Source organism: Ailuropoda melanoleuca, chromosome 1 (genome assembly GCF_002007445.2).
Source record: "Ailuropoda melanoleuca isolate Jingjing chromosome 1, ASM200744v2, whole genome shotgun sequence".
Classification (NCBI taxonomy): domain Eukaryota; kingdom Metazoa; phylum Chordata; class Mammalia; order Carnivora; family Ursidae; genus Ailuropoda; species Ailuropoda melanoleuca.
The window spans coordinates 180570696-180585929 of record NC_048218.1 but is presented as its reverse complement, the minus strand read 5'-3'; the positions used below and the strand labels follow the sequence as shown (position 1 = coordinate 180585929).

Sequence of the window (15234 nt, the reverse complement as noted above, 5' to 3'; positions counted from 1 at the left end):
CCTAAAATGTTGTAACAGACTTGTAACTGGTATTCCTGATTCTATTCTTGTCTTCCTACTTACTTTTGTCCTTGTAGCCAGAATAACTTTTTAAAATGGAAAATCAAGGGGCAGCTGGGTGATTCAGTCAGTTGAGGTCTGACTCTTGGTTTTGGCTCAGGTCATAATCTCATGGGTCATAGGACTGAGCCCTGTGTCAGGCTCTGAGCTCAGTGTGGCATCTACTTGAAAAGATTCTCTCCCTCTGCCCCTCCCTCTGCTTGCTCACTCTCTCTCAAATAAATAAATAAATAACCTTTTAAAAAAATGGAAAATCAAATCTCTGTAACTTCCTATCACACTAAGAAGACATTTCAGAGAGGTCTTCCCTGAAATCCAGATTTTAAATTCCCAGTTGCCTCCATTACTCTCTATCCCCTTCACCTGGTTAATTTTTCTTCAGAGACCTTATCATTACCTAATATTCACTTACATATTTGTTTCTCTTACTACACTCTAAACATTCGGAGATTAAGGATTTAGCCTGTCTTCCTTGCAACTTCATCCTCTATGCCTAGAAAATATAGTGGGAGCCCAGTACATACTTACAGAATCAATTAATACCATATAATAATTTTTAAATATTGCTCTCTCTCCCCTTGGCTGTCTTGTGAATTTTAATAATGAAACATGAATTTTAATAATGAAAAAAATGCACTTGCCATTTTTATGCCTCCAAAGTTATCCCTAAAAGAGGCAGTTAACCCAACTGGCTCACAGACAGGATTAAGAATTAGGGATCCCAGAATATTTTCAAATTATTGAAAGTGATACCACACACATCACCATAGAAAATAAGCAAGAATTATAAAAAAATGTGATAACATTAAATTTAAAACAAGTTCCTCACAAAAATACAGCATCATCATGTGTAATGGTATAATGAATTGTATTAGCTAATCATCACTCAGGTCTGAGTCAAAGCTTAAAAGTTAAACTACAGAAAACTAAAAATGCCCAGGAACTAAGGAGAACCTAAATTTGAGTAACTTTTATTTCTCGGATCCAGCTGGTTTCTTGCCCTCTTTGTTTTACCAGTCTCCTGTCATCACTGAACCAAGCAGAACACTGAAGTCATTAACAATGGGTAGGTGGCTTTCTGACCCACTCCAGGAAGTCACCCTGGGGGAATTCCCAAATCACTTCAGACAAAACTAAATCACCGATTTCTTATCTGTCCAGGAATGAGCCTGTGATTAACCTGTAAATGAGTCAACATTTATTCCGAGTCTGATTTATTAGTCAGAAGAAATCAGCTTGGGAAAGGAGAGCTACAGTGTGAAAGTAAAAACCCACTGGCGAAATGCGTATCCCACCCCCACCCCCCAAGAAGAGAGTGCTTTGGTGGGCTTCACTTTCCCACTGTGGAGCCAGAGAGCCTGTTGTGAATTCTGACCGTCCCACTTAGCGGCTGCATGATCTTGGGCAGTTTATATAAACTTTCTGTACTTCAGTTTCCTCAACTATAAAATAGACATATTGTATAATGTGTCTTTAAAATAGCACATACCTCAAAAAGTTACAGTGAGGATTATACGAATTAATGGATGAAAATGTTTAGATGAGTGTCAGGGCACAGGAAAGTGCTACATCAGTATTAGATAGTAATTAATGACTAAAAGCATGGACAGCAGAGCTGTTTCCTGAGTTAGAATCCCAGCCCTGCCAGGTAGATGACCTTGAGAAGACAACTTTGCCTCTTTGTGCCTCCATTTTCCCTTCTGTAAAATTGAGGTAGTATGTACCTCAATAGGGCTGTGAGAGTATTAATGGACTTTGTATAAGTAAAGCCCTTAAAACAATGACTGGCATATAGGAAGTACAATAAAATGAATTTATCATCATTATTGCTATCATCGTTACATCTTTATACTACAATTCAATGTAAGATTTTTGAGACATTGATTTCTTCCTAGTCTTGTGCTTCTAAGATTACTATTTCTTAGTCCCCTTTGTTGCTTCCTTTTCTTGGTGGCTTCCTAAAAGAACAGTCATTCCCTAGGGATATATTCCTGGCCCTTTGATCATCTCATTCTATCCCTTCTCCTGTTACAATATCATCACTCTAATACGTCCATTATTACCTCTTAGGAAGATGACTTCTAAGGCTGAACTGATAGTCCAGGCCTCTCCGGGGAGCTCCTGACCTTATCTGGACATGGATATTCCTCAGGCATTTTCAACTGTCTCTGTGCAGAACAAAACCTACCTCTGTTTCCTCAAAACATTTTCTTCTTCCTGATTCTTACCACATCAGCTTTGACTTCTCTCTCCCCCTCATCCTCATATACAGTCCCTGATTCCTATTGATTCTAATTCACAATAAATTTTGAATACATCGTCTCCTCTCCACTTTTCCTTTTCCTTCTCCAGTTCACAATTAGGTAACCTTCTTTTTCTTTTTAAAGATTTATTTATTTATTTATTTATTTATTTTAGAGAAAGAGAGCGTGTGTGGGGAGGGGGAGCAGAGGGAGAGGGAGAGGAATCTCACGCAGACTCTGCACTGAGCATAGAGCCTGAAACAGGGCTGGATCCTGCAATCCCGAGATCATGACCTGAGCCAAAGCCAAGAGTCAGATGCTTAACCGACTGTGCCACCCAGGTGCCCCCACAAGTACAGTAACCTTCCAATGGATCCTGTCACCCTCTGAAATCACCTTCTGAAATCAATACCACATATTATTCAACATAAAAAGGAAATGAAGATTAGAACATGCGACAGTGTAGATCTGGAAAACATTATGCAAAGTGATATGTATAGTATACTAGATTAAATAGTGCCCTCCCCAAATTTATGGCCACTCAGAACCTGTGAATGTGATCTTCCTTGGAATAGGAACTTTCTAGATGTAATCAAGTTAAGATGAGGTCATACTGAATTGAGAGAGCCCTAAATCCAATATGACTTATACGAAGAAGAAAATTTAGACAACACAGGCATGCAGAGACACAGACACACAGAGAAGAATGCTTTGTAAATATAGAGGAAAAAATTAAAGAGATGCATCCAGGAGCCAAGGAAAACCAAAGATTGCCAGCAACCACCAGTAGTTATGAAGAGGTGAGGAAGGATCCTCTCCTAGAATCATCAGAGAAAGCGTGGTTGACAGTGACACCTTGATTTTAGACTTCTAGCCTCCAGAATGGTGACAAAATAAATTCCTGTTGTTATAAGCCACCCAGTTTATGGTAATTTGTTACTGTAGTTCTAGGAAACTAATATATATGGTATGGATATCACATTTTGTTTATCCATGCATCAGTTGATGGACATTTGAGTTGTTTCCACTTTTTGGCTAAAAGAAATAATGCTGCTATGAACATTTGTGTTCATGATCCATTTTGAGTTAATTTTAATAGAAGACATGAAGGTTAGATAGATTCATTTTTTTTTAACCTATGGATATTCAGTTGATCCAGCATCATTTGTTGAAAATGTTAAGGAAGCTCCACTGAATTCTTCTTGCACCTTAGTCAAAAATCATTTGGTCTTACTTGTGTGGGTCTATTTCTAGCTTCTCTGTTCTGTTCCATTGATCTACGCGTCTATCCCTTCTCCAATACCACACAGTCCTGATTACTGTAACTACACAGTAAGACTTAAAATCAAGTTGAGAAATTCCTCTTACTTTATTCCTCTTTCACAGAATTGTTTCAGCTATCTAGTTACTTTGCCTTTCCACATAAATTCTGGAATTATCTTATCTATTGTCATGGTCTGTTTGGGCTGTTGTAACAGAATACCACAGACTGGATGACTTATAAATAAGAGAAATTTATTTCTCACCATTCTGGAGGCTGGGAAGTCCAAAATCAAGATACTGACAGATTCAGTGTCTGGTGAGAGCTCACTTCCGGGTTCATAGAGCATCTGGTTGTGCCCTCACATGGTGGGAGGGGCAAGGGAGCTCCTGGGGTCTCTTTTATAAGGGCATTAATCCCATTCATGAAATTCTGCCCTCATGACCTAATCACCTCCCAAAGGCCCCACCTCCAAATTTTAGGGATTAGGTTTCAACATATGAATTTTGAGGGAAAGGAAACACAAACATTCAAGCCAAAGCATGTATATTTACAAAAAAAAAAAATCTTGCTGGGTAAATTCCCAACTTTTAATAATCAATATGTGTATTGACTGTTGTGTGTAATCAATATGTGTATACAATAACAATATGGGTATAATTCCCAAATTTATATCTCTAAGACCAGTCTTTCTCCTGAGCACCTTACATGAACATCCAGCTACCCACTTGACAGCTACACTTCAGTGTTTCATTTTGAATACATTAATTTTGAGATGCTCAATTCATCTTGAAGTTTATCCTCTGGTCTTTCCCCATCTTAGTAAATGGTACCACTAATTAGCCAAATGCTCAGACCAAAAACCTTCTTTATGAAAGAGTTTGAGTGTCTTCCAATACACACACACACACACACACACACACCAGAATGTCTTTCATTAGTTGAAAAATAATGTTATATTGTTCTTAAAGTAAAATCCAAACTACTTACTTAAGTTCCATAACGTCCTCTCATTACATACCCCTTCCTTCATGATGGTCCAACCTCAGGCTTCCTTTCTGGTCCAAGCAGGGCAAGGATGAAGGTGAAATAAGTAAGGTGCCCAGATGCAAAATATAAGAATTGCAAGGTCCTTCTTGAAGGAAGTGCTGCCTTAAATTTTGCTTGTGATGCAAAACAGTGTGGTTGCCTTTGACGGGTCACCTGCTTAAAGAAGTATCACTTGCCTACCTTAGTCTCAGGACTGGGTGCAAGCTTTTTCCTGCCTTCAGACCTTGGTACTAGCCATTTCCTCTGCCAGGAAAGCTCTGCTCTCCTACTTTTTATGGCTGGCTTCTTGTCATTCAGAATTCTACTCTGGTCTAACTACCTTATTTAAAATAGTAACAATAATAGTAGCTACAATTTATTTACCTCTTACTTTGAGACTAACCCTATGCCAAGCCCATTACTTTACTTTATTCAAACAACGCTATATGGTGGGTACTATCATTATCTCCATTTTACAGATTAGGAAAGTGAAGCAGAAGAAAGAGGCTAAATTGCTCGAGGGCACACAGCTAATGGCAGTAAGTGGTTTGGCCGGGGAAACCTAAGTGGTTTGATTCCAGAAACCCAGCATACTTATCTACTTTGTGGCACCTCTAATTTGCAATAGCCTTATTTATTTGTTTACTTGCTTATTGTCTTTCCTGGTTAAAATGTGAACTCCCTGAGGCAGCTTGGTTTATCTTTGATGTTGTCTCCCCAAACCTAGTTGTGCCTGGTTGTATGCAACGATTCATAAAACTTACTGAAGGAACACATTTAGAAAACACAGGTGGGTCCCAAAATAACCAAACTACTTAAAAATACTTATCTGTGAAAGTATCTGAAGGAAATAATTTCAAAATCTTACACTGGAAATTCTTTAAGGAAAAAAAAAGTATTACAAAAACTTTTAAAGAATGGTGTATGATTTTCCTTTTAAATTATCTGGAGGAGGGTGCCTGGGGGCTCAGGTCATGATCCAAAGGTCCTAGGATCGAGCCCGCATGGGGCTCCCTGCTCGGAGGGGAGCCTGCTTCTCCCTCTCCCCCTGCTGCTCCCCCTGCTTGTGCTTCCCAACCTCTCTGTCAAATAAATAAATAAAATCTTTTAAAACAATCATCTCAAGGAACACAAACGTGCCTTATTCCTTGATGGATCCACTTCTCTGTGGCAAAGATAATTAATGTGTTACCATTTCATCCAGAAGTTAGATGCAGAAAAGCTAGTTTGAGGTTGGGCTGCTTTCACCTGGAGTTGTTTGTATTATTTACTTGCTCTCTGAACGTTTAAATCATTTCTTCTTCCTAGCACTTTGATCCACTCTCTCCCCAGCTCCCCCTTTGTTGACTGACTTTTTCCTTTAGGGCACCCAGTGTCTAGCTGGGAAGGTGTTTTAGGTGGCTTGAAGTTTCCAAATCTAAGCTGAGATCTGAGGTCACATGAAATTTAAAGGAAGAATTCTTCCTTTGGAATGGCATTTTTCTCTTGGCTCCTTTGTCAGCTCTCATATGTCTGACAGCTTTTTTTGGATGTAAGGATAGTGCTCCCATCTGTATTCTGGCCAAGAGTTGTCCCTCTTCCAGGGGTCGCATGTTTAACAGGCTTTCTTCTTCATCCTCATGGATGAGTGGGATGAGGGGATGAAGGGGATGAAGGAGAAAGCCTAGTCTTGGCATTTTAATCCCCATTATGCTCACCGACAGTAGGGCGTTCCTTGAAGATCAAGAACTTCATCAAACAAATACCGTAAAAAGAATGAAGACTAAGTCCCATAAATGAATCGGAAGCACTGGCTAGAAGCGTGACCCCCGAGCCTTCTCAGCTGCTTCAGGCCCACAGACCCTACCACGTTAGGCAGCGTTGCACCTACCTAGCCCGCAAGGCTGGTTGCCGATAGAGGGAAGGTGAGGGCTACTACGCATGCCCACGCGCCTGCGCCTGAGAGCTCAAGGCCTCCGCTCCAGCATGCTCACCTTCCCGCGCAGCCCTGCATGCTCCCCCAGTGCGCAGGCGCCAGGGGAGCTGGCAGGCGGCGTAGTGTGCTTAGGGGGAGGTCGGCGGGCATGGCGGCTGGTGCGCTACGCGGCTTGGCAGTGGCCGGTGGAGGCGAGAGTAGTGAGAGCGAGGATGACGGCTGGGAGATTGGTTATCTCGACCGGACGGTTCAGGTAGTACAGGAGGCCTTTTCTTAACCACACCTGGATCAGCACCCCCTGGCTCTTGAAGGCCTGACTTCGTGAAACCCTCCTACTTGCTTTCCTGTGTTTCCCTAGTGGAAATACAAGCGTCTAGACTCCCAACAAATCCTGAGTTTTTCTGTTCCCTTCTGTGTTTTCCATCAAATGTGCGGTCGTCGATGTAGCTCTTGGTTTGGGTTTGGACTCATAGCATTACCCATTCCATTTAAAGATAATTTTAGACATGAATTCCTTACGAACTTTGTATGTTGCACTCCCTGCCCGCCCCCCCCCCACCGCGCCGCCAAAAAGATGTACCTGAAACCAATCATTGTTTTCTGATGTAGTGGAAATGAAAATATGTATAACAATTTTCTTTAACTTTATCCTTTTTTAGAAATTAAAAGGGCCATTACTCCCTGAAGAAAAGAATGAAACATTTAAAAAAGCATTGACCACAGGAGATATTTCACTGGTCAAGGAGCTCCTAGATTCTGGTGAGAGATAAGGGGTAGTTTCAACCTAACACAGTTGTCTACATTTACAAGGGTTCCTTATTTTTAAAGGTTTGGGTTGCTTTTCTAGTGTAAGCACAATGAATGTAAATATATTAAGTGCTCTGTATATCTTACTCGACTGAATTCTCTTTGCCGTATTTTCTTCTACCCTCAAATTTGGAATGCCAGCCTGTTGCTTCCATCAGTGTTTCTACCTCCTTCAAGAAGCCTGTTCTGATTAATTCTATCCTCTCCAGTAATTTTTAGACATTTTTCTTAGCATTTACTGTCTATAATATTATTACATGTTTCTCCAGAATTGTTTCTAGTTATGTTCTTTCCTTGTGCTAGGTGTCTGTGTAATCACAATATGTGGATATCTGTTCCAGCTTTATTGCTTACTCATTGTGGTTCCTTAGGAAAGTCATTTAAACTTCCAGAGCATCAGTTTGTTTATGTAAAACATCATAATTTTGTCTAGGGTCCTGTAACATTTTTCTGTTATCAAATTAAATATTAATTTTTTAAATTACCTGACGTAGGAGTATGAGTTGTTGATAATAATGGTTGAAATTATCCAAAGGAGTAACAGGCATTTACTATCTACTTGTAAATCCAAACATTCACACAAATAGATAAATTAGATTGTATATAGCAAAATGTTTTTCTTGTATGCTAGAGACATTGCATGGTTTAGTGGAAAAGGAATCATTTTGGAAACAGTACATTTCTGGGTTTGATTACTAACCCTGCCACCTGATGGCTCTGTAATCTTGACCAAGTTACTAAACCTTCCTAAACTTCAATTTCCCCCTTTTTAAAATGGGGATGCATAATATCAAAGGGTTTGGGGGTATATTAAAATGAAAGAACACATAAAGATCTAAAACATATAGTCGCTATGCAAATATTAGCTGTTGGAACAAAAAAGAAGGATTTGTGTGACTGTGGACAATGGAACTTGAGTTTGTAATTGAAGAATGAAACTAAATAAAATTTGAATAATTGAAACAGGCTTAACACCTAATATGAACACTTGCAGGAGTGTGCATAGTGCTGGATTGGATGGAATAGTTAGAAATGTGTTTTAGAAAAGATAATTTGCTTTGGGGCCTGAGTTGCAGGACTCAAGTAGTAGGACTAGGTGTGGTGAAATGATGGAGGCTCCTGAAAGATTAGGACTTGAAAAGACCTACTGGTAAAGTATTTAGTCAACCTTTTAAAATTTTGTTTTTAATTACAAACATTCAAAAAATTAATTTTCGAAAACCAATAATAAATATATAGGTATAAGTAAAAGATACCTTTGTTCCCACTTTCTCTCCCGGTACCCCTGATGTCTTACTTCCACAGGTAACTCTTAATTTAGCATTTCCTAGTTTCCTTCCAGATGTCATTATTTCACAGTTCAAAAAATATTTTTAGCTTTTTGCCTTCCAAAGTTATTCTTGGTTTTGATACATATTTCTGCACCACTTGAGAAGTTTGATAAAAAAATGAAAGTTTCCTTTGAGTCAGCCACTTCTAACACTTCAGAGATGTCTCCAGTTTTTGTTATTCTTTTAATATGTTCAGTTCTCTTAAAATTACTAAATATTTCAGATATTCTAAAAGGTATAGCAGTTTCTCTCCTCAGCCCTGGAGATACCACTCTGCTGTAGTTGATATTTATCATTCCTGTGCATGTCCTTATATGCTTATTAGACATGTATGTACATAACCATATAGTGTTACTTTGAGTGTTTTTGAACTACAATCATTTATTGTGTGGATCCTTTTAAACTTAGGCCATTATTACCAAGAAATTCCTTTTTGTTATAAATTGCATGGTATATGTTACTGTGCACAGTACTTTAAGCATATGAAGGTGGCAGTGATTTTTCTTCTGGTGGGGGAGGCTATTAAAAGCTTGCTTTTTATATTGACAGGCATTAGTGTGGATTCCAGCTTTCGGTATGGATGGACTCCTCTTATGTATGCTGCTAGTATTTCCAATGTAGAGCTGGTTCGTGTCCTTTTGGACAGAGGTGCTAATGCAAGCTTTGAAAAGGGTAAGATGTTTTAAACATTTAAAATATGTGAGTACTTACTTTCTATGTATCTCTGTTTACAAGCCTAATTATAATCTGTTTAGGGGTGATGTACACTTTCCATGTTCTGTTTTTATATATACGCTTTACAATAAACCTTTGTTCTTGAAAACAAATAAGGTAAGATGTTGAGGTAACCCAACTGATTATGTTTACTGTGATTTTCTTGATTCCCAAGCAGCTATTATGCAAAGTGACAAAAATTAAAGCAGTTTAAAAAACAAACCTTCCTATTAGTTATATTATGTAATTAAGATACGAAATCAAATTAAAAACCATAGGTTTTTGGGTTTTTTTTTTGGAAAAACTCTCTTACCAGGAAGGTAGATTCCATTTATGTTACCTTAATAACTGCTTATGTTATTATATACCTTTAATTTCTATGCTAGAGGGTTTGGTTATTTTTTAAAGGAAAAATGCATTGAAAGAAAACGGCTGATAATTTTGTCAAAAATTACTTGAAAATCAGTCTTTAAAATTTGAAACTCAACTCTGAATTATATCACCTAAGGTTGTTTCAAAGACAGCTTATTAAATTTATATGTTTCTTTGTTATTAGATTATTCCTACTCCATACTGCTTTGGATGCTTCTGAAACATAAGAGTATATGTCCAAATCCAGTTTAATTATTAATTGAATTATTGCTTATTTTTAACATGTTTCCAGTAGGCAATTAAATTCTTTCCATAATTCAGATATTGATTTCACTTTGGAATTAACTTTCACATTTACTTTGTACTTACGTTAGATGTTTATAAAACCATTTTTATTCTGTTTTCTCATCTGCGTGTTTTATATAACTTCCCATCTTATCAATAGTTTTATGTTTAATCTGCTTCTGTGATAGGTTTTTCTTTTTATTATGTCATTTTAAAATATCACCCAGTGAAAGCTGGACTTAGGAATGAGATTTCTGAAAGTATAAAAAATATTCTCAAAAAAACTAATAGTTTTCTTAACTATAAAGAACAAACTGATAGTTACCAGAGGAGAGATGGATATGGGGATGGGTGAAATAGGGAATGGGGATTAAGGATTGCACTTGTCATAAGCACCGGGTATTTTGTGGTAGTGTTGAATCACTATATTATACACCTGAAACTAATATAGCACTGTATGTTAACCAATTGGAATTTAAGTAAAAACTTTAAAAAAAAAAACTAAAAAAATTAGTTTTCTTTCTCTGCTTTTTGTAATCAGAGGAATACTTACAATTATAAAACAGTTTATATTTTTCTCAGCATGTTCACATAAATTCCATTATGTATTCAACAATAGCCCCATCAGGTAAAGAGGGCAGCTTCCTACCTATAAACTAGGTCTACTGAGATATTAAGGTATCACTGGAGTCACAATTTATCAGTAGCAGAACTGGGACTAGAATCTTTATGCTTGATCAACATTAAACCACTAATGTAAACCTTAGTTGCCATGACCTATTTTAAATTCCCCAATTCTTACCTGAAAAGGGTTTTTGTTTTTTTAATCTGTGATTTCTGCTGGTGCCCTAGGGGCCAAGGGGAAAAGTTTTTAGGAAACAGACTGAGTTCAGAGAGATCCAGTAGAAGAGGACCAAGAAAGAAACCAATGGATATGGCAGTTAGGTCATTTTCAGTAGGATGGTTCGGATAAAAACCAAAATTTCACTGAAATGTCAAATGAATGAGAAATAAAGAAGTGAAATCAGAGAATATCGGTTGTTTTTCAACTACAGTTAAGCAAAGCAAATTTTAATCAACCAAAAACTGTTCAACTCCAGGCAGTAACTCTACACAGCATTCATGTTTTTACCACTTTCCTATTTTCTTAAAGGAAAGGGAAAAAAGAAGGGAAATTAAGAAATGAATGATAGATATATTTTGGACATTAAGGAGTTCATCCCTAATCTCATTTTTTGGTGAAGGAAGACAAAGGTATCTACTAAGAGTAAGAGATTTGGGAATAGGTTATAAAATTTTAAGAGTACAGTAAATATTTAGAATCTTTTGAATGATAAAAGAAGTCAGTTAGATACACTTCTTGATGTGTGTGTGGGGGGTTTCCTCACTTTTCTTTTCACTACAGATAAGCAGACTATTTTGATAACTGCTTGTTCTGCACGTGGCTCAGAGGAACAGATCTTAAAGTGTGTAGATCTACTGCTTTCAAGAAATGCTGATCCAAATGTTGCTTGTAGGTAAGAGCCTTATTATCTATTAAAAATTATGGATATTTTCCTTTGATTATCAGCCTGTTAAATATTTGATAGCATGATTTTTTAAAAATCATAAACAATGTGTTTACTTGGCCATATGGTTGAGGAATGAAAATAGGTCATAATGTCATGGTTCCAATTTTATAAGATTACCAAAGGAAGGATATATCATGAAAGTTGTCTTTCAACTTTTAATTTTTAGAGGAATGTTCTTATAATTTGAAATGAGAGGGAAAGAAAGACAATAAACTATATCATTTCTTATGACTCATACACTCAAAAGAATGATTAAGCTGTAATGGTAAAACCTCTTCGTGTTCTCTATGTATACCACTTACCTGCTAAACAGTTCTACACAAATATTAAGAATTCCTAAATAATATATTGAAATGTTTTCATTTTCCTAAGACTTTTCCGAGTACATTTTATCATATAGGTAATAATGTCTAGATGCCTAGAAAATAAGCAGTAACTGCTTGTTGGATCTGTTGAAATGTTAGTAATTTAAAAAATGAATCAGATAGCTTAAAATTTCTGTTACTGACTCCTTTCTTAATCTGGCTCTGTCTTCTGTTTTATTTAATCTCTTTCTGTTTAATCTTCAAAATAAATAGAGTAGGAAATAGGCTATCCAACTGAAATATGTATAGCAGGAATAGAATTATTATCCATAATTCATTCAAATAATAATGATCTAATGCCTGATATATAGAAATGACTATACTTGACTTTAGAAGGTTTTTTCCCCTAATTCAGTTTAATTTCTATGACAGCTAGACAGAGGTGTCTGTTTTGTCTCCCAGGGGACGCTTGGAAATGTCTGGAAACACTTTCGATTGTCACACCTGGGAGATTCCATTGGCTTAGAGTATGCTACTGGCATAATGGGTGGAGGCCAGGGATGTTGTTAAACACCCACGGTACATAGGACAGCCTCTCAAAACAAAGAAGTACCCATCCCAAAATATTATAGTGCCCAGGTTGAGAAACTAGTGTGAGAAAAGACTGAGAGAGTGAATAATCAGTATTTAACAAACAGATTTTTTAAAGATCTGGAAAGACTACCTGCAAATTTGTAGCAAATCAATTCACAGGAATTTTTATTCTGTCATATAGGGTATAATCCCTAGTTAGGTATAACTTTTGGATTTGACTATACTTTGGAATTGGGAACTCCAAGAAACCTAGTTTAAGTAAGCCTCCATGGGTGCTTAATTTTAATTTTTACTTTCAGAAGTGGTTTATGATAAGATTTGCCATTCTGGGTTCAATGGGAAATTGTTTTTTTGCTGGTGCTTTTTTTTTTTTTAATTGCTTCTGCACTGTATTATAGAGAGCAAAATCTTTACCCTTCCAATTAATTATTATCTTGTAAACACACTGAAAGAAAAGTCAAGCAAGCCATTGTCATAGGTTCTAGACTGTTCTGCTTCCATAAGAACTAGAAGATATCTTTTAGATACACAGAGTATATTTAGGGAAAAACTTATTTGAATTAAAAATAACATAAGGTTAGCATCTCAAACTAAAACTATAAGGCAGCCACACAGTTTCAAAACTGAAAACCCTAGAAAAGCTGATGAATCTGAAAGAACATAAAATTTGAATTGATACGTGCTCAATTAAAACAAAGACAGCTTTACAGCGCGGTTGAAGAAAAGAACAATCTGCATCTAATTAACAAATGTGAGAAATACCTGAAAAACTATTCAGCTGTTTTTATTTTAGGCTTAAAGCATAAAGTAGTGCAATAATTGAACTGTGTTTTCTTGCAGAAAATGAGGACCTTGATAGAGCTGAAAAGAATAAATCATGGGAAATAGTGCTTTTAGGCTGCAAATTTTATAAGAAGGATAGCATTAGTGGGCAGATGGGGATAGCATGGTGGCAGTGGAAAAGAAAAAAATTCAGGACACAGGGAGAGTGCAAGAAGACTTGGCAGGAATTTTTAGATAATTCATTAAATATGACAAAATAAAAACCTGTTAGAAGACTGGGAATTTTGGTTTCAATCCTTTTTCCCTCCCCTCTTTTCTTTTTTGAAAATTTTTTATGGCATTTAAGTACATGTAACATAAAACTTGCCATTTTAACCATTTTCAGTGTATAGTGTATTTTCTTACTGTAAACTTTTGCTCCACGCATCTGAAGTTTGCAATCTTTTTTTTTTTTTTTAAAGATTTTATTTAGTTATTCGACAGAGATAGAGACAGCCAGCGAGAGAGGGAACACAAGCACGGGGAGTGGGAGAGGAAGAAGCAGGCTCCTAGCAGAGGAGCCTGATGTGGGGCTTGTCCCATAACACCAGGATGACGCCCTGAGCCGAAGGCAGACGCTTAACCGCTGTGCCACCCAGGCGCCCCTGAAGTTTGCAATCTTTTTGAGCATTGTTCACTTTTCTAGCCTGAGATCTGAGTTAAACTGAATAGAGACCTGCAGCTTGTATCTGTTCCTCAGATACCTATGACTATCTGGGGCTTTGTTTTACCTACTGAATTGTTTTTTTGGAAATCATGATTGGTGTTTGTTGCTGTTTGTTTTGCTAAAGCAAGCTGTTTACATATGTGTGCTAAAGATCAATATCACTAAATGCTTTTATATTTTCTGCTTTTCTTCTACTTCTTTAGCCATTCTAGTTCATTATTATGGTGAACATATAATAGCATTCAAATGTATTAGGTAAATATTATTTGAAGAGCAACTGTCATCTGCTTTGAAATTCTATGTTGCTTTCTAATATTGTATGTAAGTAGGCTTTAAAATCTGCTAATAACAGGGCACCTGGGTGGCTCAGTTGGTTAAGCGTCTGCCTTCAACTCAGGTCATGATCCCAGTGTCCTGGGATCAAGCCCCAAGTTGGGCTCCCCACTCAGCAGGGTACCTGCTTTTCCCTCTGCCTCTGCCGCTCCTCCTGCTTGTGCTCTTGCTCTCTCTCTCTCAAATAAATAAAATATTTAAAAAAAAATAAAATCTAATTCTATTTGATTCCTAAGTGTCAGTGTTTTTTGAGAAATTTTCTTAGTTTCTTTCAACATTTCTGACATTTCTTCTGTTTCACCTTGAAAATGGCCACTGGAAAAAAAAAATCCATCACTTTAACATGGTTATCATTAAGGTGTCTTCATCTCCTACATCAAGCATTATTATGACAAGCATTTTCTAAATTTTGGATTAATGCCTCAGTTCTAAATAAGTCTCATTCATTATCTCTTCAAATATTACCTCTGCCCTGTTCTTTCCTCTTTGAGTCTCTAATTGTGTATCTGTTAGACCCCTCTCTTTCTCCCCATGTCTTTGTTTCAGTGTCACATTCTGGATAATAGTTTTCAGTCTGCCTTCTCAGTCACTGAATCTCACTTCTAATTTATTGCTTCTAATTTATTGTTAAATTCATCAATTGAGTTCATAATTTCAGTTACTTTTTTTCTAGAAATTCTGTTTCTTTTCAAAACCAGCAGTGTCACTTTTTTAAAAAAAGATTTATTTGCGAGAGCAAGCACATGCGTCCTTGCACGGTGGAGGGACAAAGGGAGAAGGGAGAGAGAAGCCCAGGCAGACTCCTAAGCTCGGCGTGGTGCTGGTCACAGGGCTTGATCCCAGGACTCTGAGATCTCCACCTGAGCTGCAACCAAGAGTAGGACACTCAACCAGCTATGCCACCCAGGCACCGCTGGCAGTGTCA

The 15234-nt window shown here is 37.2% G+C and overlaps 1 protein-coding gene across 1 annotated transcript in view; it reads left to right on the top strand.

Moving 5' to 3' along the window:
• The first annotated feature begins 6653 nt into the window (after positions 1 to 6653).
• ASZ1 (ankyrin repeat, SAM and basic leucine zipper domain containing 1) overlaps positions 6654 to 15234 on the top strand; it is a 49206-nt gene continuing 40625 nt past the window's right edge. The window contains exons 1-4 of the mRNA XM_002917413.3: positions 6654 to 6761; positions 7168 to 7267; positions 9196 to 9318; positions 11423 to 11534. Of these exons, the coding sequence (XP_002917459.1) occupies positions 6657 to 6761; positions 7168 to 7267; positions 9196 to 9318; positions 11423 to 11534 (440 nt within the window). The 5' untranslated portion in view covers positions 6654 to 6656. The remainder of the gene's footprint in view (positions 6762 to 7167; positions 7268 to 9195; positions 9319 to 11422; positions 11535 to 15234) is intronic.